The 26,807-nt window shown below is 34.9% G+C and overlaps 1 protein-coding gene across 4 annotated transcripts in view; it reads left to right on the top strand.

The window, feature by feature from the left end:
* The window catches only part of TCF12 (transcription factor 12), a 395,187-nt gene that overhangs the window by 183,157 nt on the left and 185,223 nt on the right, over positions 1-26,807 (top strand). For all 4 annotated transcript variants that reach the window (XM_063091485.1, XM_063091487.1, XM_063091488.1 and 1 more), the window contains one exon: positions 233-335. In XM_063091485.1, the coding sequence (XP_062947555.1) occupies positions 233-335 (103 nt within the window). The remainder of the gene's footprint in view (positions 1-232; positions 336-26,807) is intronic.

The raw sequence follows: 26,807 nt of genomic DNA, 5'->3' as shown, positions 1-26,807 counted from the left end.
GTTTTGAGAAACCCACTTTTCTTTAAGATCAATTTTTAAAAAATGTTTTTTACTTTAAAACCTTAAATGGAATAAAAGGAGCACATCTGTTCAGTTTTCAAATAATGAGCAAGGAACTTGGTTAAGAATGACCATTTGTAAGTCTGTATATTAATTAGGTGAGCATCGTTATGCTCAGTTAGCAGGACTGCCAAATAATATTTAATACTCTGGTCTTTTTTTTTTCCCCTAGGGTTTTACAGACAGCCCTCATTACAGTGATCACTTGAATGACAGTCGATTAGGGGCCCACGAAGGCTTGTCCCCAACACCTTTCATGAACTCAAATCTGATGGGTAAGTTGGTAATTCTCTGCAAGTAGTCTTCTCAAAGCCTCTTTGGTCAGAGACATTTTTTAATCCCCAAGTCCAGAAAGACACGTAAGTATCTAAAAGAAAGTTCCCGAGTTTCTAGGGGCATCTGGGACTTTCCTTGTTCAGCTAAGCTTGAGGAACAAGCATCCAGAAATTTAAGGTCTTCTCTTAGAGCATTATTGTTGTTGGTGTTAAAAAAGAAGCAGTTTTAAATGTCAGTTATGGCAATGTCTTTGTGACATGTTTTCTGAGGCAGAGAAGCGTTTTTTCAGGGGCAATTGTGATTTACTGTTTGTCCTAACAGCTGTATGTATGTGGTAATTGAAAATATGACAAAGCAGTGATTTTAGGCAGATTTTACTCACCTTGGAAATATTTCTTTTGGCTTTATTTGATTAGAACCTAATAGTATATTTAGTTGTTGCAGAATTTGTTTTAAGCACTTGGGTTCATATTGGGGATTTTTAAAGTTTTGGTCTGCAAAAGTGAAGTTGCCCTTTGAAAGATAAGACCTACCACCTAAACCTGATTTTTTTTTTTTTTTTTTTTTTTTTTGTCTTTTTCGTGACCGGCACTCAGCCAGTGAGTGCACCGGCCAGTCCTATATAGGATCAGAACCCGCGGCGGAAGCGTTGCCGCGCTCCCAGCCCCGCACTCTCCCGAGTGCGCCACGGGCTGGGCCCCCTAAACCTGATTTTTATATTTTGGCAAAAACTTTATGGTTAGTCATTCTCTCTATCACTTCCTACCCCCTGCAAAATACCTCTCCCTTCCTACATCCTTCCTTTCCCCTCTCTTTCTTAAATGAAAGTTTAAAGTTGTTCAGTCTGAAATGATAAACCCAGTTTTCCTTCCTTAGTGGTTACTTTACCTTTTTACAAAATTTGACTCAAAAGAATCTCTCTGTTTTATTACTTTTTTCCCTCTTCGTGCTTATGCTAGGGCTGAGCACATTACAAAAGCTTTATTTAATCTGTCTTACTGATAGTCATTGACGTCATGTAAATATGGAAGGTTTGTGTAATTGACATTGATTTCATTACTTATTCTATTTCTTAAGGACGTGACCTATATTGCGATCTCATAATTGTCCTTTTAAGACACAGCCATGCTAATCTAAATGGATTACCCAAATCCAAGATCCTGGTGGTCTGCAGCTTCTTTATAAATGATTTTGCTTTGCACAGTGTTTGTTTACCTTATCCCCTATAGTGTTGAGACAGAGTCTGATGTTCTAGTGTGGATTTTGCCTAAGGCAGTTGACAGGTTGAAGCCAGAATCAGTGAGTATGACACAAGAGTTAAAAAAAATCTGGGCCTATCCCTTGGCGCACTCAGGAGAGTGTGGCGCTGGGAGCGCAGCGACGCTCCCGCCGCGGGTTCGGATCCTATATAGGAATGGCCGGTGCACTCACTGGCTGAGTGCCGGTCACGAAAAAGACCAAATAAAAAAAATTTAATCAGAAACAAAATTTATTTAAAATCACAACATAAATGCAAATGAAAATCATGGTATTAAATATATTGTAATTCAAGGTACAAATCAGAATTAAATTTAGAACAACATAATTATTTGGCCAGGGAAAGCTTTCTAATTTCTTTTTAAAATTTTCTATTGAGCTTACGATCAAAGTAAAATAAATGTGACACTCCAAATAATTTCCTTTTGCAGTATAACTTTTTTCCAAGTAGCATTTAATTTATATTAAGTGTAGTAGGGCAAGTTAAAGTCAATGTTTTTGTGATTTCAGATTGAACTAAGCTTCCTTAATTGATTCTATAACTCTGAACTGTGAAAAATCAGAAGTTGCCCTTTTTGTATTTACGTTCTTACCTTCATTCTACACTCACAGAGATGACTTTTAGACCCAGTAGAATTGCATCATTAGCACAGCTTTGAGCTAAGGTGGCTGTTAAAATTGTGAGGGACAAGTGTGGGAATTAAATGAATTCTAAGATATATGCATGTCAGTCACTAGCTCTGGGCAGCTGTTCACTAAAAATATTTCTGTAATTCAGTTTGAGGTAACACTTTCTTAGTTGGCACAATTATGAGCATGTGCTTGTTGCTTTCTTTAGTTTTCAAATAATTACTAGAATACTTCTAATACTCATAGCTTGTGTATAAATCAAAATCTAAAGTCTTGAAATAACTGATTTGTAAACATATTGATCTTTTCACTGTTCAAATGAAAAAACTCTGCGTTCATCTGAACTACCTTGTATATAGTTAATCAGGTGCAGCTATACAGACCATACATTTTCATTGTGAGTTTTAACTACCTATTTTTTCAATGTTTATTTACATATAAAGGAAGGAGACATAACTTTGAAATAAATAGACAGACATGTTCAAAAGGAATTCACTGGTCGCTGGGAATATCTGATTTACTACATTTTCTTCCCTTTATTTTCAGTAAAAATGACCAAATGAGGTATCTCAGTCTAACAAGTTAAACTGCATGACAATAGCTTGCTTTTGGAAGTGAATAAATTATACTGCAGTTCCATACAGCAACAGGCAATCCAAGTTGATGTGAGCTGAAATAATTGAACTGTTAGATACCTGAATATGTGGGTTTATAGCACTAGGTAGAGTTACGATTGATAGATTCACTTTTCTAGCTATTTGATAAGTTAAGGGAGTTTCAGGCTGAAAACCTAAATTGTTAAAGCTCTGCTGAGATGTGTATGGCAGTGTGGAAGCATTTGGAACTGTTGTTACCTAATCATCACAAAGTTAACACTTGAGAGTGGTTCTGTGAATGATAAACTCTCAGAAACAGTCAAAGCTAATAGGAAAGCAGCAACGTATTTTATGATTGCAGTCAACATATAAAAGCACCATTAAGTGGGGGAGGGATTGTAAGTCTAGAGAATTTTGTTATTTTGAGTATTATGTTCAGCTATAAGCACATTTGCCTAAAGAAATAGTGGATTATAAAGTACCACTGTGTTTCATGATGGAGCTTTCAAACACTTTAATGATTTTGTACATTTGCAAAAATGAGAAATTTTGTCTAACAAGGGTTGATGATGATTCAGTAATGAACAATTTGCCACAGAAAGTGGATTTCTATATTCATTTGGATACTTTGAAGTGTTTTACACAGGAAGTAAAGCTATTATGCTGGATCAGTTAGTGTTTCTTTTTATGAATTCCAGAATTATCCCATTGATTTGTCAATATGGAAAAGAGAGCTTTTCTTATGTTTCAAATGAAATAATTACATCCTTTTGGCACATCACTAGGTAATTAGCATCAAACAGTCCTATACTCTGATTATATTAAAACTTTGTGTAAAGCTTTGACCATGGCAGTGAATTGCAGTAGTGTCACCAAATGGCCTTGTCTGTTTCTAGCTTCTTCCAGCTTTGGTACATTTCTCCACTCTTACTCCCTGTGTTAATTTCAGTCAAATTTGTAATTAGTCATATTTTTGGTGATGATAGGACCATTTTATTAATTGAACGTAGAAACAAATGACTTCATAGAATTGTCTACCTTCCATCCCCAAGTGATTGTGGAATGAGCTAGTATTATCTTCCTACCCCTCCAAGTTTACCAAGGCTTTACTTATTTGGGGAGGGGAACACAGTATGTGTATTTTAAACAGGAGACTTAAGATGTAAGATTACCTTGAATTTTCCTTTTTTCTGAGATCCTATTTTGCCTCTAGAGATGGTGTGTTAATATTTTTTTATAAAGAGTGAAAACAACATGTTGTGGTACAGGGGAAAAAAAAAATGCAGGGCTTAGAGTTAGGAGATCTGTGTTTTAATTCAAATCCTGAAAACAATCTTTATCATGATAGGGTAATATTGGGTGTTCTCAAAGGTCTTCTGTGGCTCTGTAATTTTATGTTTCTATAATCTTCTATATCTAATATCTTTTATTCAACTCTGAAAAAGACCGCAACCAGAATTATAATTGCTGTTTTACAAATGATAAAGCTAAGGCACAGAAAAATTAAGCATTTTTTCCTTAGGTCACAGAGTCAGTAAATGGCAAAAATTGAATGTAGAACCCATGTCTCCTGACTCCAGTTGAACGTTCATTTCATTAGGCCACCCTATCTGGATATAAGATACTCGTTCTTTCTTTATAATGCTCCTAGGTTTTTACTGGGTCAGCATTTTCTTAAGCCATAATTATAGAGACATTGGTCTTGAGGGATGACTGTGGGGAAAAAAAGGTTTCATAGTGAAATGACTTTGGATGGCATTGTATGTCAGTTGTTTCCTATTAGAGATTCAGATGTACTTTAAGATGGTAAAGACTCTGAAAAACGAAAAAGTTTATATATAACTTTGTTTAGCCCACTATGTTCCAGATTCATATGAGGCACAGAAGCCTTTTTGTAAAAAGCATTATTAGCTTCTGAGGAACTGTTTTCCATGGGACACACTTCTAGTTGTTTAAAGAAAAAAAGAAGAAACATGAAAGTTTTCTGAAAAGTTAAATATGGTGCCAGTTAGTTCAGTTGTTTAGATTGCTGCCTTGTAACACCCAGATCAAGGGTTCAGATCCCTCTACCAGCAGGCGCAAAATAAAAAGGAAAAAGAAAATAGCAAATAGTATGATGTTAATGGAATTGCTGTGTATATTTTTATAAAACTCATTTTAGGCATTTTAGGTAATTTAGCAGGTTGAGTCCAATTGTTCAAGTACATTATTGTTAAACCTCTGTTGGTAAATGTTTGACTTATAAAAAAAAACTAACCGTCCTTCCGTTGTTGCTGGAGTCTTTGCTCAGCTCCACTGTTTTCTACTTCAGAATTTAAAGGGTCGCTCTGGTAACAGCTTCTATGTTTTATTTCTGTTTCATAGTGAGTTAAATAGGTTTTTGAGGGCTTGTCTGGGAATTTAAGCCCAAGTGCACTTAAAAAAATATATATTCAGTATTTTAACAAGCAAATTTCAAAGAAAACTCTTTTGTATATTGATACTGCCTGCACTATAATTTATGATAAATCTGGAAGTCTCCTAGAATTATAAAAACTATAGAATAACCATTTTCAGAATATCAAAGTACAATAAAACTCTGTTCTTAACAGATGTCTAATTTTGATGTACATGAAATCCCTTCACTAGGTAAGATATTGAAAATAATTATAATTGTGCTTAGGGGACTTAGTATCTGATTTGACAGTATTTCATAAGGATAAGGCCTTTGTGTTTTCCCCAGTGTTTTATTAACTCCAAGTCTCATGAAGGGATTTGGTTTTATATTCATTGATCTGCATTATCCGATCTTTGGCTGCTTATAAACATAAAATGTTGGCACTGGGAGAAAGTTAAAAGAGACCTAGTGACAATTGAAGAAACTAAAGCTAAGAAAAAATGAAATGATTAGTTAATAGGAAACATTTATCTCACAGTCCCTTTTTACTATATTGCTTTTTTTTCTGTTTTACTTCTCATGTTCAACAGTTTGTTCATTTGTTGCCTTTTTCTACATCATAGCTTTCACATCTTTTTCTTCCTCTTGCTGCTGCTTAGACCCTATTAACCAGTCTCCATCTCCTTCATGTACCCATTCATAAAAGTGAATAATATTAAGTCTATCTTTAAAGACTTAGGACTCACTTCTGAGTTCTGCCTGTAGTGGGATGGATGACAGGGGCTATGGCTGCTTGGTTACTAGAAACAAAAGAAAGATTCTTTTTAAGGAACTTTTGTAAGCTTCACAGTTTTACTAGATGCATGGAATTTGAGAAGCACACAGTTGAGAATTTGGGGCACTATTCTAATTAAGAAAAATCTTAGAGCAGCATTATCAGATCACCACATACAGCTGTAATGATGATGCCTTTATCATTTAATAAAGGCTTTCTGAGTGTTTTATTAAAAATAAATGCTTAAATACTAAGATTCTAATAGGTGTTTGAACTGGAATAGACCTTAGAGGTCATCTAACAAAGTGGTTCTCAATTGGGAGTGTTGAGAAATAGTATGCTTGTCATAAAGGCTGTAGGTAGGGAGAGGTGCTACTGGCACTCTTCATATCCTCAAAACTCTGGAACCTCTTTCAAAGTGAGGAGTTAGTACTAGCTTTATTAGTGGTCACAGGGTTTATGCAAGTTTTAATTAGCCACCAAATAAAAATGAATTTTTAAAAGAAATTTGAAAGCATGTACCTATACTGAATTGTTTTGGTTTAAATTGTACAAATATCATTATTGTTTGATGGTATTTATTGCAGTCGTATAGGTTTTTTACTACTATTTTCACTACATTGTTTAATAAGCCTCACATTTTAAGTGAATCCCCTTAAAAGACTTTTGCTTATTTTGAGTGTTAGTTCACCATTTTTGTGATCCCCTTATTTCTTTTTTTCCTTACAGAATTCAACCTTTGCTTCTCATAACTCATGTTTTTCATAATTTCCAGTTTGGCGTTTGTTGTTTTTTGTGATTTTAGGTTTTTGTGAACACTAGAACTTGCCCTTCTACCTATATTTCAGGACTTTCTGATACATATATATATACATACATATAAATTCATAACACTAAGTGTTTACGTAATTCTTTCCTCTTGAAAAAACTTTTTTGGCTATTGCCATATATGTGGTGTGGTTTGGTGGTTCTGTAGTCATTCTTGTGTTACATACTTGTTTTTCACTTTGAGATTACCTCTGGAGGATAGTCAGACTCCTAAGGTTCTATGAAATTTCTAGGGAGTCACAATTAAGTGGGAGTAGAGTTCCAGGCCACTTCACTGCAAATTAAATCAATTAGTTTATTTATAGTTAATTATAAATTTTATTTATTTCTCTTACACACTTTTCTACATTGGTCCCCAAGATCAGGGACCAGCAGACTTTTTTGCAAAGACCTAGATAGTAAATAGGAGGCAAAACCAATGATATTTTATAGGTACTTGTATAACCATTTGAAAATATAAAAACCATTCTTACCTCATAGGCTATAAAAATAACAGTTGGTTGCCTGGATTTGTTCCATAGGCTGTAGTTTGCCAGTTTTGCTTTAGGTAATTTAATTAAACAGCAGCAAATCAGCCAATTTATTGAAAAGTTAATAAATCGTATATGTAAATTTATGTGAAAAGTATGAGGTTTTTAAATTTTTTAGTTTTTTGTTTGTTTTTTTAATAGCCAGACATGGTGATTAGTGTTTGTGGTGGTGAATTATTTCTAAAATTTGCTGGGCTTCGTTGCCTGTGTACAGAATGGTAAGTTATTTAGTAGGGAGTTTGTTTTCCTGTTGTTTTTGTCTTCAAATATAATATTGATAGTTGGCTTTCTAGGCAAATGTCAGATTTCCTCCATCTGAAATCCTTTTTTCCCTTTACTTTCCTGTAATCTGAAATAAGAATTTGTTTATTTATTTTTTAATTTTGGTGGCTGGCTGGTACAAATACTGAAACCTGGACCTTGGTGGTGTCAGCATCATGCCCTAACCAACTGAGCTAATCAGCCCTATAATCTGAAATTAAAAACAAAACAAAACAAAACACAAAAACTTCTCAAAATAGCAATATAAGATTGTAGCTGTAGTGAATTAAACTACTACATTAGGAGAGGAAAAGGTGAAAATTAGGCTGCTCATAGAGATATGGGAGTGGGGCAGCTCTTTAGAGAGGAATTTTCAAAGAACAGCCTTGAAGAGTGTATATAAAGGGAATCTGTGATAAGAGGGTAGTGTAAGAACAGCACAATCATCAGAAAGTATACTGTTGCTTTGGTGAGAGTACTCCGCATTCCCAGCTTGAGAATCTCTTCTAAGGATGTGTGCAATAAAAATATTGTAGCATTTTCTAGGCTTGTATATGAATCATTTTTGTAAGATAAATGTAAATTATGTTACAGCTCATGGAATGCATATTTTTAAAATTACATGAACAGTGACTAATTTGTGTTTGAGAAATTTTCTCATTATTGTATGCTATTCTTCTTCATTTTACGGCTCTTCCAGCTGAAGGATTTAAGAGAAAATAGAGTGCTATATTTGTTATATGAAAATTTTTATAAATTTTTGCACAAGTTTACATAAAATCAAATATGCTCAAACCAAAGAATTTTTATCTACTTTTTATTTTCCTTTCATACAGACAGACTAATGGGTTTCAAGGAGATTAAATTATCCAGTCATTTAGTGGCAACATTACATGCAGAGCATTTTTACTCTTAGTGTGTGTGTGTATGTGTACACACCTCTGTGTTTAGACCAGACAGAAGCATATGTTAACTATAGGCTTTTCTTTAATTTCATTTTACAGTAGAATTTTAATCAGGTGTCTTTAAAAATATTTGTATTACCTTGAAGTGTTTTACAAAGTTACTAGAAAACATACTTCAGGTACTAGCATAATAGCAGCTGTCTGCATATAATTTACTTTTTCCCTGGAGATATTGGAGGGATATATGTATATATATGCTCATATGGGTATTTGCTATACTTCCTAGCACCTGGGGCCTTACGAGATAGGTAATTGTGTTGTCAGGTAATTTGTTTGTTGTTGTGTGATCCTCTATATCTACTCGTATTACTGTCTTTTTTTTAGTCTTTCCCTTATTCCTTTGGTAAACTTGATGCACTGAACCGTTTTAGGACATTATAGCTCATCTAAACTTCCCAGCTGCTTTCTTTATACAATGTGCTTTTAACTTTCTAAATTAATCATGGTACACTTGGAAGGAAAACAGTTTCCTAAACACACTTACGAAGATGGATTTTTCACCCAACAAAAAGAATGCATTGTACCTCTACTTAGCTCCACCGCAAAGAAATTTAACCTAAGGAAGTAGTTTGAAACTTATGTAGAGATATGTATACAAGAATGTTTGTCACAGTATTTTATAAAGAAAAATTAGTATCACCCAAATATCTAGCAATATGGGATTAATTAAATTATGATATGGTCAGATGATGTATAACATTGCACTTGTTAAAAATTACCTTTTAGAATAACATTTTGTGATAAGATTTTTTTCACATTTCATAGCGCAAAGGCAGAGTAATGTATTACTGCAGTTTTGAGGATGCAAATATGTGAATATATATGTAGATTATAGAATTGGAAGAATATAAAAAAGTTAACTTTGGTCTTGATTGGACTTGAGTACCAGGAGGTATGCTGTATTTGTGAAAATATGCTATACTTTCACAATGAATATGTATTTATACAGAAAAAAAAATATTTTATATAAATAAAATCACCTTGCATAGTAATTAAGAGGAAAAGAGGGGGAAAAATGTTTAGCCACAAAATCCAAAAATATCACTGGGCAGACTTTTCTTGGAAGGCTTAAGATAGTTGTCACAGTATGCTAATAAGTATGTTGATTCTTCCTCAAGAGTCCCAGTGTTGGAGCCATGAAAAGAAATCTTTATTTTATTTAATTTTACTTTCCCTGATGAGTGATCTCCTTGCTCTCCTTTGATCAGGGTTTAGGCATTCTTCACTATGCCTCTTCCTTCTTCACTTATCTTTCCCCATCCTTATCTTCCTAATATGTAGATGATATTTAGCTTTCAAATTCTAACTCAAGTTCCTCCTCTTTTTGTGATTGTTCGTAATAGATATTGCCTTGTATTAATTATCATCTCTTAGTGTGCCTATAAACTTGATTTTCCAGTTAAACTGAAGCTCCTTGGTTAGGAAACATGTCTTTACACCTCTGTATGTGCCCCATAGTACCTGCATAATAATGTAAAGTTTTTGAATGGGAAACCCTAGTTTGGTTTTGACTTATACTCTTGAGTTAAGTCATTTAGAGTCTCAGAGTTATTTTTCACACTTGCAAAATGTGAAGTAATACAAATTTACAGGACTGTTGTGAGAACTAAATAAGATAATTGGACATTGTGACCACTTCATAAACTGTAAAGTGTTATATAAATATGAGTTGTTATGATCATTATAGGAGGTATTTAAAAAGTGGTTGATTAGGGATAGATGTAGATCAAGTAGCAGACAGCAACAGTTCCTGTTTGGGACCAAAGCCACCAGAAATTAGAGCACTGGTTAAAAGTAAATAATTAACCCACATCCATACATGGAATATTATATAACCATCAGAGTCATATCCTTATGTATTGATAGGGAGATCTCTGAGTAACATTAAGTAAAAAAGGTTTAAGCACAGAAGTGTATGCAAAGTTTGTTCTGATTTGTATTATAGATGATACATATCTAAATGTAATGAGGTATCTTGGATTGGATCTTGGAACAGAAAAATTACATTAATGGAAAAAATAGTGAAATTCTAATAAAGTCTTGAGTTTAGTTCATAGTAATGTTCTAATGTTAATTTCTTTGTTTTGACAAATGTAACATGGTTATATAAGATGTAGGGGAAACTGAGTGAAGGGTTTATGGGAACTCTGTTCTAACATTGAAACTTTTCTATAATTGTAAACTTATTTCAAAATGTAAAGTAAATTTAAAAATATTATACACACCTTTGTGTTTGGTTAGAATATTTCGAAAGATTGTACAAGAAATTGTTAGTAATGATTGCCTTCTGAGAAGGGAACTCCTAGCAAGCAGAAGAGGGAAAGAAACTTAACTTCTCACTGTGTACTCTTTTATATTTAGTACAATGTGCATGTATTAACAATATTTAAAAATTGCTCAAGAGAATAAAAATGACAAGCCAGAGACTGGGAGAAAATATTTTCAAAAGACATGTCTGACAAAGGACTGTTATCCAAAGTATATTAAAACTCAACAATAAGAAAATTAACAATTGATTTTAAAATGTGCAAAAGACCTGAACAGACACATCACCCAAGAAGATGTACAGATGGCTAATAAGCCTGTGAAGATACGCCCAACATCATATGTTATTAGGGAATTGCAAATTAAAATGACAATGAGATACCACTATACATCAATTAGAATGGCCGAAATCCACCACACTGACACCACCAAATGCTGACAAGGATGTGGAGCAACAAGAACGCTCATTTATTGCTGGTTAGACTACGAAGTGTTATAGCCACTTTGGAAGACAGTTTGACAGCTTCCAAGAAAACTAATTACCGTACAGTTCAGCAGTTGTGCTTCTTGGTGTTTACTCAATGGTGTTGAAAATTTATGCCCACACAGTAATCTGCACACACAGGTTTACAGCAACTTTATTCATAATTGCCAAACTTGGGTGCAACTAGGATGTCTTTCAGTAGGTGAATGGATAAGTAAACTGTGGTACATATTATTCAGTGCTAGAAAGAAATGAACTATCAAGCCATGAAAAGACGTGGAGGAACCTTAAATACAGATTATTGTGTGAAAGAAGCCAGTCTGAAAAGGCTGCATACTGTATAATTCCAACTATATGACATTCTTGAAAAGGCAAAACTAGGGAGACAGTAGAAAGATCAACGGCTGCTAGGGGTTAAGGGGGAGAGGGAGGGATGAATAGGTGCTGAACAGAGGATTTTTAGGGCAATGAAACTATTCTGCATGATGCTTTAATGGTGGATATATGTCATTATACATGTCAAAACCCAAGGAATATATAATACCAAGAGTGAACCCTAATGTAAAATAAACTTTGGACTTTGGATGATAATGATGTGTCAGTGTAGGTTCACCAGTTATAAAATATATGCCACTCTTGTGTGGGATGTTGATAGTGAGAGAGGCTGTGTATGTGTGAAGGCAGAAGGTATATGGGAACTCTCTGTACATTCCATTCAGTTTTGTCATGAACCTAAAACTGTTCTAAAAACTCCAAGTCTATTTTTTTAAAAAAATGTACACAACGGTTGCCTCCTACCCCCACCCCACCACCCCACCCTGCCCTGGCTTTAAAAGGCCTCTCTTGTGGTTGGGTCTGGCCTGAAGCATACATGGAGACATTTAGCTGAATGAGAAAGATGCTGGAGAAAAGCAATTAGCTAGAAGAGAATGATTTTCTGAACAAATCTGGCATCTTTAACTTTGAAACTGCAGTGTAGAGATACTATATAGGAATCATGTAAAATTGTTAACATGGAGTAATAACTGCAGCTTAATCTAAATGCTGCTATTGACCTATACTTTGTTACCTAACTGCCATAGCTTAGGGTTGACAATATAAACAGTATTGATGGTAACAGCCTTACTGTGAACTAAATAATATGTAAATAAACCTGTCTATTGGTACAAATATTTGTGGTGTAAACTATGGGGGATGGGACATCCATAAGGAAAAATAAAATGTGTTTCAACCTAAGCCTTACACCTTATACAGCAACTAACTCAAAATGGATCATGGCCTTAAATCTTTTAAAATGTAAAATTTTAGAAGAAAACATAGTAGAAAATCTTTGTGATCTCGACAAAGACATATTTGACAAAAGACTGTACTTAAAATATTTAACAACCCTCAAAACTCAACTGGGGGGGAATGCAGCTAGAAAATAGGCAAATAATTCACACGAACAGAAAATTCACTGAAGAGCGTACGTATACAGATGGCAAATAAGTACAGCTGTAAAAAGATGTTCAATGAGAAATGCAGATCAAACCACGATGATACATGGCTATATATCCCTCAGAATTCTAACATAAAAAATAGTCAAAACGCCAAATGCTAGTGAAGGTGTGGAGAAGCCAGGTCATTTATACATTGCTAGTAGGAATATAAAATGTTACAGCCATTCTGGAAAATAGTTTGGCAGTTCATTGTAAAACTAAGCATGCAAATACCATATTTGCATTCTTGAACATTTATTCCAGAGACATGAAAGCTTATGTTCCCACAAAATTTTGAACATGAATGTTTTAGCCCCCTTATTTGTAATAGCCCAAAACCGGAAACCATCCAGATGTCCTTCATTAGGTAAATGGCTAAACTGCAGACCATCCATATCATGCAATACTATTCAGCAATAAAAAGGAATGAACTGTTAATCAGTGCAACAATTTAGATTGATCTTGCGTGAATCAGGCTGAGTAAAAAGAGCTATTCCCCAAGATTACATATTGTATAATTCTTTTTATATACTACTCTCAAAATGCCAAAATAATAGAATCAAGAACAGATTGTTGGTTGTCAGGGGTTAGGGAAAAAGATGGGTGTAGTTATAAATGAGCAATGTCGAGGGATCCTTGTGGTGAAGGAACTGTTTAAGAATCCTGATTGTGGATACATGAACCTACACCTATGATAAAATTGTATAGAAATAAACACACACAAATGAAAAAGTCTGGGGAAATTTGAATAAGTTCAATAGATTGTATTAATGTCAGTATCCTGGCTGTGATATTGCAAGGTGGGGGAAACGGGGTAAAGGGTACACAGGCTCTTTCTGTTATTTCTTATGACCGCACTTGAGTCTACATTTATCTCAACAACAACAAAAAAGGTTTAATTGGAAAGTAAATATGCAAATAAATAACTGAATATATAAATAAATTAAAGAAAATGAAAAATTGTAGGAGAGTGAGTTAGGTAATACTGGAGGGAAGAAAAGGGTCAGAGATGTGCAGAAAAAATTATTTTTCTAGAAACATTTCTAGTGGAAATCCAGACACAAAACATCAGTTGCCCTTGTGGCTTGTTAAATCTCAGAAAATCCATGAATTTCTAAGGCAAGACTGTTCCTTGAACTTCTCTTTTTAGGAAATTACAGCTCTAACAGGTGATATTAGCCAGCGAGGGAAAGTACCTTTTTGTTGACATTTCATCCTTTTCTTTGAGTGCACCGCACTGTTGTACCTTTGGGCAATAGAGAGTAGGAAGCAACAAAGACCAGGAGCCTACTGTGTGTTTGAGGACATCAACAGCTTGAAAGCATTTAGAAAGCAAGATAATCTGTATTTCAGAATTGTATATTTACAGCAAAAATATTAGCAAGAGGGCAGCATATTGGTACCTGGGATAAAGGGGGAAAGATAGTGATAAACTTTATCTAGGGCTGATCCCTGTCACCTTTCTTTCACCCAGAGGCAAAGTAGAAAGATTCAAAAACGAATTTTGTCTGGGCCTGTCCTCACATTTACTTGGGTGAGGGAAATGAGGTTTGAAGATTAGGTTAACTGCCATTTATAATTTCAGTTAAATATGAAGAATTCCCTCCTCTCCCTTAAAATGCTACTCCTGCTTAGAAAACTTTTCTGCAATTTTCAGTTTTTTCACTAGACACAAGCTGGCTCCACAGGAAGAGTTTGAGAATCTAGGTGAGGCTGTTCTGATGTTCCCTGGGGTTAGGTATTTTAGGCAAACAACTCCTTAGAGGGATTCTGGCTTGGAGCCTCTTGAGGTAATTGGGGGGAAAACAGGAGAGAAGGTTCTTGGAAATGGAGTTAAGAGAAACATCAGTAAGCTAATTTATAACTTCCCCTTGGATTTTTAAAGATTCTACTTAATTTGTCAAATTTTCTTAAATTTGTTTAAAAGTCCTACTTTTAAATATGTATACAAAGAAAGTGAAAAATATTCTTGCCTCTGTGTTATCAAAAATTTTGTCATTTGCAAAAAATCAAAGGCTGTAATTGTTGATCTTTTAAAATCATAATAAACTATAGTGCATTATAAATTTAAGGCTTTTAGAAATATTTTTCAAATGTTTAGTATTAGTGTCAATGAGTCCTTGGGGCAGATTTTTTGTATATGTGAAATCTGAAGTATAAACAAACTACCTCTTTCTTAAAAAGAGCTTTAAGATGAAGTGGCTAAACCTCAAATTTCCCTTTTTGCTTCAGTGTGTCAGTGAATCTGGCTGTAGGGTATATTTATCTACTGTAAAGCCCACTGATGCATGCAAAGCTGAGTAGGGTACAATTTTCCCTGGTGGGTCTTCTTTCTCTGGGCATTTGTAGCTATGCTTCAAGCCTGTGGGGTCAGCTGGGGAAAGCTGGAAGGACTAAGATGTCAGCTATTGTAAAGATACTGAAGATCCTATATTAGGAAGAGAGTGGGACATCTGGTCTTTAAAATACATGTATTTATTCCTATAAAGGAGTTAGTTGGAAATTTGAACAATAACGATAATTATTATATTGTAAGTAGGGTAAACTATTAGTTTCTGTGACATTTAAATAATTCTGGCTGGTTAACTCAGTTAGAGCACGGTGTTGATTACACCAGGATCAAGGGTTCGGATCCCCATACTGGCCAGCCACTAGCTTCCCCCACCAACCCCCCCCCCCCAAAAAAACAACGAATAATTCTGTAATTCTTTGTACTTTGTTTATGCTCTTTCTATAAGAGTATTAGAATTTTTGTGTCTCTTGTCTTAACATTAGATATTTCAACTTGTTTTTATATTTAGTTAACTTGAACCTATGGCCTAAGTTAACTATCACCTTTTTAAACTAGTTCATATTTTTATCTTAACCTATTGTCACAAATATTGTTTTAGGTTTTTGTTGAGGTGGATACTGAATGCTATTGTATATCACAAATGAATGAAATTGTCAAAGGTAGCTTAATTTGGCTATCTACCTTTCTTCATAAAAATGTTAAAGTTATGGGATTTATTTAACATCATTAAATATTTTTATTTAAATATTTACACTTTACCATAAGTCACAGTTGTACTTAATTCAACCATTGACATTTCCTACTCAATGCAAATGAACATGTAAGGCATCTAGAGATTGTTAATTTGTGAAGGAACAAATTAAAGAAGTTATAATGGCCTTTAAGCAGTATATGATGAATGAAATATTTTAATTCAAGGTATAAATAGTCCTAATATTTCTAGTGAGAGTGTGTAGATCACTTAGTGTCATAGGAGATCAAACTATGGAAATTTGGAAAAAGTACAAATGACTCCAGAATTACCCAGCAAGTTGTAATGATATAGCTTTCTCAGCGTCAGTGCTCGTGATAGCATAACAACATATGATATATTGGATTAGTGTCATACATAATGGGTTGCTTTGAAAGATAATGGTTCTAACAGTCAATAAAGCACACAGTAGGAAAGATTTCATTAACATGATCAGAAAGTATACCATATTAAGGGAATAGGATCATGCTTTTTTGTCTTGAAAGCACTGGCAGAATAGATTAGAGTAGTATCACAAATAATGTGAAACTATAAGACACTGAATCTTCTTGGCTTATGTTGATAGGTTATAACCTAATGTGTATCACATTTTCGTTTTTAATACAGAATCTAAATAACTGGAGTCTTCTTTCCATGGTGCCCATTATTTATTTCCTCTATTACTGTGCTCTTATGAATTTGGTTGAAAGTTTTTTAGTTGGGGAAACTGACTTTTGTGTACAGAGAAGAAAATAATGCTTTTTTTTTTTTTTTTTTTTTTGTCTTTTTTGTGACGGTGACCGGCCGCACCGCGCTCAGCCAGTGAGCGTACTGGCCATCCTTATATAGGATCCGAACCCGCGGCGGGAGCGCTGCTGCGCTCCCAGCGCCGCACTCACCTGAGTGCGCCATGGGGCCGGCCCAAAATAATGCTAATATAGTAATGTAGTCCTCTGCCTTCTGTCCAGTTCCACAAAACCTTTTAATTTAAGAGGCTCAGTCTTTATAGGTTGTTTGGCTGGGCATAGATAGAATGGATGCATTTCATAGCTGAAAACTAGAAAAGGACCTGGTTCATCTCCTTGTACAAATGAGGAAACTGAAAGTAAGCCCCTCTGTTTGGTTAGAATAACAATTGATATTAGAAAGATTGAAGCACTTGGAAGCCTCACCTTCAGAAAATTCCTAACATTCCTTAACTTGCTAGGGTTAAAAAAGGAAAAAGAATTTGATGTGATAATAGAAGATTCAAATGGTAATGTGCAGTTTATTGGGCTAAAATAGGTCAGTGAACAGAAATGTAGAATTTTAGTGAGTGAGGAAAACATTTTTATCCTGTCTTAGAGGCATTGTGCCTAGAATCCATGTATGGATCCCATGTATGGGATTTTGAAATAGAGGCATCTTTTTAATGTCCTCTCTTTTCAGGCTTGCTTTGATCCCACTCTTTTTTTTTTTTTTTTTTTTTTGGTTTAGATAGAGCTCACCTGTGGCAGAACTGGCTAGGGATGAACTGAATTCTGGTTGGCTTCTTGGTGGAATGTGCTATTTCACCCTGGACACAGTCATGGAATAGCCAAAGCCCAGCGAGTTTCAGGCCAAACTCTGAAAACAGTGCATACAGCTTTTTCTAGGGATTTGTTGACAGCATAAAAGAGAAATTTTGGATTCACTTGGGGTTAGTGGCAATCGCTTTCCTCCCTAAGAGGAGGAAAGAGGATTTAGACTGAGATCCTTGGTGTATTCTTGTTGAGGGAAAATGATATAGAGGGGAACAGAGAGAACTGATAAGCAGACCTGGATAAGATTTCATAGTTTGCCTGTGTGGAGCAGAGGAATAGGTGGTTTATATATCTTGAAAAGAATAAATACTTTATAAGTGAGAGAGGGCCCAAAGAGAAAAGTTACCCAAAAGTGCCATACGAACAAGGTGCCAACCCCTCTCTCCTCCTCTTAGATACCATAGAAAACTAAAAACCCTCCAGATGATCGCAGGACTATTTCTGGAATGTAGAGAGTTTTATATTTTCCGTAACGTGATTTAGAAGGAAAGGAAATCCTCTGCCCCTTCTCAAATCTTAAGAAGGTGGGAATGAGAATTGTACTAGAAATTTTTTAGTCCGGAAACATGAGCTTTCTGTCAGCTGAGGGCTCTAGCTCTCTAGATTTGGATAGGAAGCCCTCCCTGTAGCTGGGAATATCCTCCGTGCCAGAGTAGCCTTGTGGCCTGACCTCGCTTGAATTTTCAGGTGATCTGACTTTCCAGTGATGTGACACCATAGTACAAAGGACCCAAGCCTCAGGTAACTTTTTTAGGGACAAGCCTTGGGTCAGCTCTGCCTAAAGGTAGGACGACTACACTGGCAGATAACTTGGAGGAAGAAACCTTGCCTTCCTCTGAGTTATACTGCTTGGAAGGTCCTCAGATGTCTGCTAACTGTGAGTGATGGTGTGTGGCCAAGCTGCAGCATCACCTCAGCAACTATTCAGATAGAGGAGCTACATACGATAGGACAGCTTAGATTGCTGTATTCTTAGAGTGTAATGGTTTTGAGGTTCTATCCTTGCAGCAAGGTCTAGATGACCTTGATTTTCTGTGGAAAACCAGAGGACAAGTAACTTGTTTTTATTAAATTATTTGGTATAGTACGAATTTTAATAATTTTTCCTGTTAGAGTTTTAATATACCACCTGTCTCTTCATATTTTATTGAGTGTCCTCTATGTGCTGAACACTGTGCTTAAGAGTATGGGAGATACCAAGAAGAAAAAGACATTATCTTCAAAAGAACTACTGAGGACTCAGACTTTGTTCCTAATAAGCTTATAATGTGTGTAAAAATAGAATATTGTCTAGACACTACATTACAGATTAAGCTGAACAAATACAGAGCATTTGATTTTAGTGGGAAAAGAAAAATAAAATCTGAACTCATTTAACTTAAACATAATTTTCACTTTGAATAACTGTTAAAATTTTCAATTATGAATTTTGCTTTTTCATGGCAAGAAACTATCATAGATCTCTGCACATAATTGTCCTATGTGACTTACCTGCAGGATAAAGTCTAGGCTCCTTAGCATGGCACTTACAGACCTTTATTTTCTCAATCTTCATTTTTTTTCCCCCACCCTCATGTCTATAACGTACTCCATACTCCTGCCATATCCCAACAACTTTCTATTTCTAGAACTATCATTTACTTTCAAAAGTTTTTGCTTTTGCTTGATGACATTGACTTTCTTAAGGAATAGCTCACATTTGACATCTGTGACTTCAGATAAAGGCAATCACAACCTCTTTTGTATTTCCTTAAACTTTGTGCAACTGGCTAAGTAGCATATCTTTTTTTTTTTGCCTATTATCACAGAGAGTTGTATACACTTCTGTCTTTTTCTGCTGAGCTATAAATTCCTTGAAGGCAGGTCTTTTTGTTATTTATATTTATATCTTCTAGTATATGCCTGAAATATAGTGATAGTCAGTAATTAGAGTGGCATTTTTTGAGTTGCTCTTCCTTATCTTTCAAGATAGGAGTACTGTAGTTGAGTGTCTTGTCTGCTAGAAGATACAGAACTACCTCTGAAAAGTGGAAACCTGGCTGTGGTCCCAATCTTGAAACAGAGTCTTGGGCTTTGGTGTAATACCTTCTCCATAGGGATAGAGGACTTTAGTGAGTAGTATAAATTTTGGGAACCATGTTTAAGTCTAACAACTAATTTTATTTTTGTGATCCCCTTTAAAAGCGTGTTTACCTCAGTAACATAAGTGATTATTTATTGCTCTTTGACATATGAACATATTACATGATGTTTTATTTATTGCTCCATCAAGAGCTTGTTACTTGGGGAAGTGGTTGTGGTTGGCAGTCATCCCAAGGTGCTTTCAGCCAGTGAAAAAAATTATAGGCAGTTAACCTACTGTAATGTTTTCATAAACAATTATGATTTTAAGTAGAGGTGGTAGTGGGATGAGTGGCGTGGAAAAGGTTAGTTTTTGTAAGCATTTTTAGGATGCATGAATTTCTCTCAAAATTGGTTCTTGTTTGACAAAATCCCAATTTTTATATTTCCTACTGCTTTCCAAATAGACAACATTCTTGGTTTCGTAATGTAGTTGGCCTTACTTAAAAGTTTTATATCTTTGGTACCTAGCAAAATGCCTTGCATAAAGGAGGCATTAGTAAATATTGAGTAAACGAATGAATAAAAGCTTTTCCTTTTCAAACTGAAGACTAAAGTAAGGGTTTTGTTTGTTTGTTTTTTGTTTTGAAAGAGGAAAGGAAATTGCATATTAATATGAAGCATCAATTCATTTTGCTCTCTGTTTGTGTTGCATAACAGCAATATAAAACAATTCTGAGGCAGGGTTAATTGATTGAGCTTTGGTTTAGCCTCACAATACTTTGAACTATCAGATTTCTTCTATGTCTGTGGTTTTAGAAAATAAAGGTTCTTTTAGGCTCTATTTACTTTATAGGGTAGGTAATGGTTAATTGGAAGAATTAAAGAAGGTCAAAACTTCCAAGTTCTCTTAAAAATTATAGTTTGGTCCTTATTTATATTCATCAACTTTAATCCATTTCATTCAATTATTTATGGAATGAGCTACATAAACAAATAAATGAAACATAAGTGTATTTTAGTCTAGATTTAGCTCCTGACCAAGGTAAGGAAAATCTTCTGCCTTGTAAGGTTTCAACATCAAAATATGTTCCAGCAATTTTTGGTGAAATTTGTGGTGACCTTGGCATCTTATAAGCAACTGGCTGTCCTTACCTGCACAATGCCATGGAAATTGTTTTGAAAATACTCATAACCTGGTGGAAATGTGGATTATGTTGGAAGAAGCCATGATTAGTAGAAATGACTTAAAGGGGCAGGCCCATAGGCATATTCTCAGGAAAGGCTGGACTATCTATCCATTTTGGCCTAAATTTTAATTTTGTTTCACTGCCTTATATTCCACCAATAACTGATTTGAGTTAATAAGCATAATCTGTCAGAATGTTAATGTATTATTATAAATCAGTCAAGTTAGATTGCTTAATTGCTAGCAGAGAAGTTTTGATTGAGGAGAAAGGGGTTCAGTCATTTTGGAGCGTGGTGTGCCATGAGTGACAAATCACTGCAGGAGTTTAGCATCCTGGAAATTCCACCAGGTGAGCAGAGAGATGCTAGGCAATAGGAGAGGGGACTATAAGATGAGAGGGAGGAAAATACAAAGATAATACTCTTCCCAGACCTGAACTCAGAAAAGAAGGAAGAAAATGCCATCTTTCTTCTCTCTTCTGCTCAGTTTCCATACTACCATTTATACAGTACCTTACTGTGTTGCATTCTGTTCTGATTGTTTCTGTAACATCTCATTTTATTCTCAGGAAAAACATGTGAGATGGGTATTATTATTCTCATTTTACAGATGAGGAAACTGAGGCACAACAAGATTAAGTTTTCTTTCTTTTTTTTTTTTTTTAACTTAACACTATTAGTCATGATAGGGAGATATTGGTATCCTTTACTCTAAAGCTCATTTTAATCATCACAGTATGACATATGAACATTTTCTCATGTACCAATAAACTTCAGATTTCTAATATAGCTGACTTACAAATAAGATTATGGAATTCAGTGGTTGATAAGTAACGTGCTTTTTTTTTTATTACTGTGGTAGATATTGTTGCATAGTATTTTCTAAGTATGGACTTTCTTTTAATAATTTTTGTTTAGATGACATATATGAAAGCTATAAGATCCTGCCCTCTGAGAGGTTACATTTTAGTACAGTTTATGTAGTATCTGCCATTCTCATTTTGTTTAGATTGCTGCATTATTTTATTTTTCCTTAAAAAATTTAATGGCTGAGAAGCAGGTATTTTGTTTAGTTGTGATAGGGAATTTGAGAAGAAGCCTGGGGATAGAATGATGAAATGATTTGTTAACTTTTATTTACTCCTTTTCTCGGGTGTAAGTTGCTTTGAACACAAAAAGTTTCCAAATTTCATCATTCGTTAGCAGCAATGTTAAACTACTAACCATCATGTAGGTTTGTTATTTTAATGACAATTTTATTTATGAGGAAAAATAGAATTAAAGTAGAAGAAAATGCTTTGTGTTAAAACTCAACTGTTAACATCTTTAAAACCCAATAAAAGAGGTAGGAAAAAAAAAATATTGACTTGTTCTTTACTAGTAAAAATCAGGTCTATAGTTAGATATTATTAACTTTAGTAAAAAATGGCCTGTTACATTACTATAATTTTAAGGTCTGCCATGAATGAGCAAAACTTCACCACTATAGGTAAGAGCTACTTTCCTGCAGCCATGACTTTGGTTTAAATTCTGGCTCGCATTTCTAAGCTTCACTCTTAATATGCAAACAAGGATAGTAATTGTACTTACATTATAGGATTGGTCTGACAATTAAAGGACATGCTCGATGCAAAGAGCCTAGCATAATACCTGGCATGTTGATAGTACTCAAACATTTTCTATTATTGATGAATTAAATTTTGAAATAACATTTCCTTCAACATTGGATGAAAATCATTTTATTTCACTTAGAATCCTGCCATTGTTAATAAGAAGACTTATCATTAAAAGTTGTATAATTTCAAAAGTGGTTTTGTAGATCACAGACATAGGAAAGCTTGCATTGCAGATTTTTAAAATATTTTTATTTTGTGAAGAGATTACATTTAAGTGACCTATCCAAAGAAAAATAAGGGGGAGGCATATTAAATAAAGTTTTGTTGTTGATAATTTTGAGTCATTTTTGTCTGTTATCTTTGTTTTATCTAGTCTTGCAATGCAGAAGGCTTATCTTATATTCAGTACAGTGATCAATTTAATTGGCTCTGCAGTGTTGAGGATAAAGTTGCTTGGCCAGGATATATTTGGCAGTATGAGGAAGGCAATCTTCAATGATGATTATAACTCCACCTTGTCTTCATTGTGTTTTTTCTAAGCACAGACACAGCTTGGTCCCCTGGTGGTGACACAGCAAACATCAATAACAACCTTTGTAAATGTTAAATAAAAGAGCAAATTGAAGGGCAGTAATTCATTAGGAAAGAATTTTATCTGAGCAAATTAACTCTTATTTCTGTTAACCCATGTTAAAGAATCACTGACTGTCTCTTGAGTCTTTGGATGAGAGTGAACTACAAACTATAATGATGAAGGGCCTCTCTTTCCTTTAATGGGTAATTTGGATCTGTGATATGTGCTTTTCATTTGAAATATCTTTCTTTTTTTTTTCTTTTTTAATTATATTTTACATTTGGCCAATTTGATCAAGCTTCAGGTGGTGATCGTAACCTTAATTTGCAGTGCAGTTATCAAAAACCTTCTGAACTTTTTATCTGTGGAGAAAATTTTTATTACAGATTTTTGTTAGTGGTTGCATTTGCACATATGTGTGTTACTTTTTGGACCTACCTGTCTGGATCAAGTCATTAGTCATACCACCTCAATAGCCTTGTCAGGCAGACAGCCAAGCAGCCAATGTATTTTCAGATTTTTGTCTAATGTATTTTCTTCTCTCGCTTAACCAGTGCAAAAGCAGCCTATGTGTCCTTAAAGCTGTTAGCTTTCTAGAAACAAATTTTTAATGCTTCTTCCACTAGCCAGAACTTCAATTTGTTTATCTGTGTATGTACATTATATTTACTTGAAAATGTTTTATCCTTTCGTTAAGGTACACTTAAAAAGAATTCAGATTTTCAAAGCTAGCAATTTTTCCTTTCTTTAAGAGATATGACTATTATCTACTTACCACTTTCTCAGAGTAACTAATTTGTTTTATCATGTACTGTGATGAATTAATCATGAATTTTTAGTTAATGAAGGGCTTTTTATTTCATACATACCTTCATAGTTTTGTATTTTTGGTTTTTTTTTAACGTATCTTATACATACTAGACACTGTACTATGTGCTGTTTTTGAGACTCTGTAGTCAAGTATGAGTATAATTATAAACCAGCTAGCTTAAGTTTCTTGTTTCATCCTTGTATTATTTGGATGCAAAATCAAGAAATAGATTCTGATTTCTTCCTTCCACTTTATCCAACAGCCTTCACTCCATATGGATACTATATACTTTGGGTTTTGGAATATTGTAATTCATAAAGGAGTGGGCAGATTTAGCAGATTCTTAGTAAATATTCATCATCTGCTCCCCTGGCAAAACTAAATAGAAATTAATCTTTTCCTCTTCTGCTTTCTCATAGTATTTTGTTTGTATCTCTTAGGGAAAAAATAAATCAGTTGTTTGCATTACTACATTACACTTTTTTTGACTACCGACCCTATTTCTGTGTTTCAGCTAAACACAGGGCTTCAAATATCCCATCCTTATTTCCTATCACTTGTCATGGGTCTTAAGTTCTAATATTATTTACCTGCTTGTAATTAACCACTTAGTTTGAACTTTTGTATATTTGCATGCTTTTTTTCACACTATTTCCTCTAACTGAAATGCTCTTCATGTTTTTCTTTGCCTGATTAATTCCATCAATTCATTTATCAATATTTACTGCATTTCTACCATTTGCTAGGCACTATGTTAGCTACTTGGATATACATTGGTAACGAAAGCAGTTATGCGTTTGCCCTCCTGGAGTTTTCAACTCATACTTCAGCTTTTTCAGGAAGCCTCACCTGAACTCCCATCTTGGATTCAATTCTCCTTTTCTCTGTGTCCGTGGCTCTCTATACATGTTATACTGAAATTTGCTATTTGTGTGCATTTGCTTTAGAGTGGAAATTTCTTGCGGATAAAATGTCTTGGTTCATTTTCCCACTGGGCTCTAATACCTGATATACAGAAGGTGCTCAATAATTGTTTGTTAAACTATTTTTAAACTGTAGATAAATTATATGATCCTTGCTATTGATGAAATGTCAGGACTCTGCTCTGTATGCATTATAATTATTTGTATGCATGTCTGTCTCTTGCATTAGATTGCCAGCTTCTTGAAGAGTACGATTTTATCACATGTATATTGCTGTGCCCCACTATACCTAATGCCTACACATAGGAGCTGTGAGATTGAACCTTTTCTTAAGAATGTTTTTGGTAAATGCTGATCTCCTGTGACAGCCACCTGAGTGAGCTGTCAGATAGTGTCTGAAAGTCAGGCAACTTCTTTAAAGAGAGACAGGAAGAGCTTGGTCATTAAATGGGTTCAGAAAATGCCTGTTGTCTCTGCTGTGCAAGTGAGCTGATACTGAAAGGTAATCTGGAATAGGAGTTCTTTGGATATAGTTTTAAAACAGGAAAAAGTGTCATACTTTAAGGCATGGTTTGGAGCTGACATGCTGGCCAGAAGCTGTATAGATGAGGACATCTACCAGTGAGGTTACATGACTGGAAGAGAAACTGAGGTCCCTCTGCTAGTCTAGGACAAAAATGAAGCTTAACTTCACTGATGGGTAGAGTCAGACTTTTCACTACTTAAAGAATACATTTCTGGTAACTAACTAATTATGAATTCATTTCATTCTGTTATTAGAGCAGTTCCATGAGCTTACTGAATTCATTTGAACAATATTGTTTGCTGTGGCTTGAATAATAATGCCCCCTTCAAAATTCCTGTTGAAACTTAATCCTCAGTACAGCAGTATTAAGAGGTGTGGCCCTCATGAATGGGATTAGCATCCCTATAAAAGGGCTCAAGGTTGAAGAGAGTGCTCTCGTTCTTCCACTCTTCCACCCTGTGACATGTGAGGACCAGCATTTGTCTCTCTTGCCTTTGTGTCCCTTCTGCCATGTGAAGAGATAGCATCACCACCACCCCCAACCCCCACCCTGAGGATGAAGCAACAAGGTGCCATCTTGGAAGCAGAGAGTAGCCCTCACCAGATGCCAATCCTGCCAGCACCTTGATCTTGGACTTCCCAGCCTCTAGAACTGTGAGAAATAAATTTCTGTTGTTAACAAATTACCTAGTCTGTGGTATTGTGTTATAGCAGCACAAATGGACTAAGACAGTGTTTTTTAAAAGAAGTAATGTTTGTGGATACAACTGCATTATTCCTGGAATGATCTGGGAGGATTCTTTGGAGTTTTGTGAAGTTGTATATAATTAATTAGGTTGTTATCAGTATATTTTCATTGTGATGAATGAGTGCAGTGTGTCCATGGGTGAGATGAGAATGAGAATAGGGATTTTTATTCATACATTACATATTTAGCCAACATTTATTGTCTGCTGTATGCTTTTCTACCTAAAATGTTTTCACTTTTCCTACTTCTCATTTCCCTGTTTTCTACCCCCCAGAATCCAGAAAAACAAAAAACCTACTTCATGCTTTATAGGCTTGCTCAAATGTCACTTTCTTTAAAAAGCCTTGCTTGAGAGAGAAGCGTCAAATCACCTATAAGGGAGCCCCAATCAGGTTAACATCAGACTTTTCATCACAAACCCTAAAAGCTAGAAAGGAATGGGATGATATTTTCAAAATACTAAAAGACAAAGATTGCCAGCCAAGAATACTCTACCCTGCAAGGCTATCCTTCCGAAATGAGGGGCAAATAGTATATTTCTCAGACAAACAAAAACTGCGGGAGTTCACTACCACAAGACCACCCTTACAAGAAATCCTCAAGGGAGTACTGGGTTTGGTTCCTGAAAAATAACTACCACTGCCATAAAAACCTAAGAAAAATCTAAACCCGCTAGTACAATAAAAATGGCATTCATGAAGAGAAAACAAGCTTACAAAAACACTATCTACAACCTAAGGAACCAACAAACAAAGAAACCAAACAGTAAATCAGAAAGCAAGGAACAAAAGACACCTAAGACAACCAAACAACCAATAAAATGCTAGGAATAAATCAACACCTTTCAATAACAACTCTTAATGTAAAAGGCTTAAATTCCCCAATTAAAAGACACAGACTGGCTGACTGGATCAAAAAGCAGGACCCAACTGTATGCTGCCTACAAGAGACCCACCTCACCCATAAAGATTCACACAGACTAAGAGTGAAAGG

The sequence above is a fragment of the Cynocephalus volans genome, chromosome 3 (assembly GCF_027409185.1).
Source record: "Cynocephalus volans isolate mCynVol1 chromosome 3, mCynVol1.pri, whole genome shotgun sequence".
NCBI lineage: Eukaryota > Metazoa > Chordata > Mammalia > Dermoptera > Cynocephalidae > Cynocephalus > Cynocephalus volans.
This window is presented reverse-complemented; position numbering and strand designations above follow the sequence as displayed.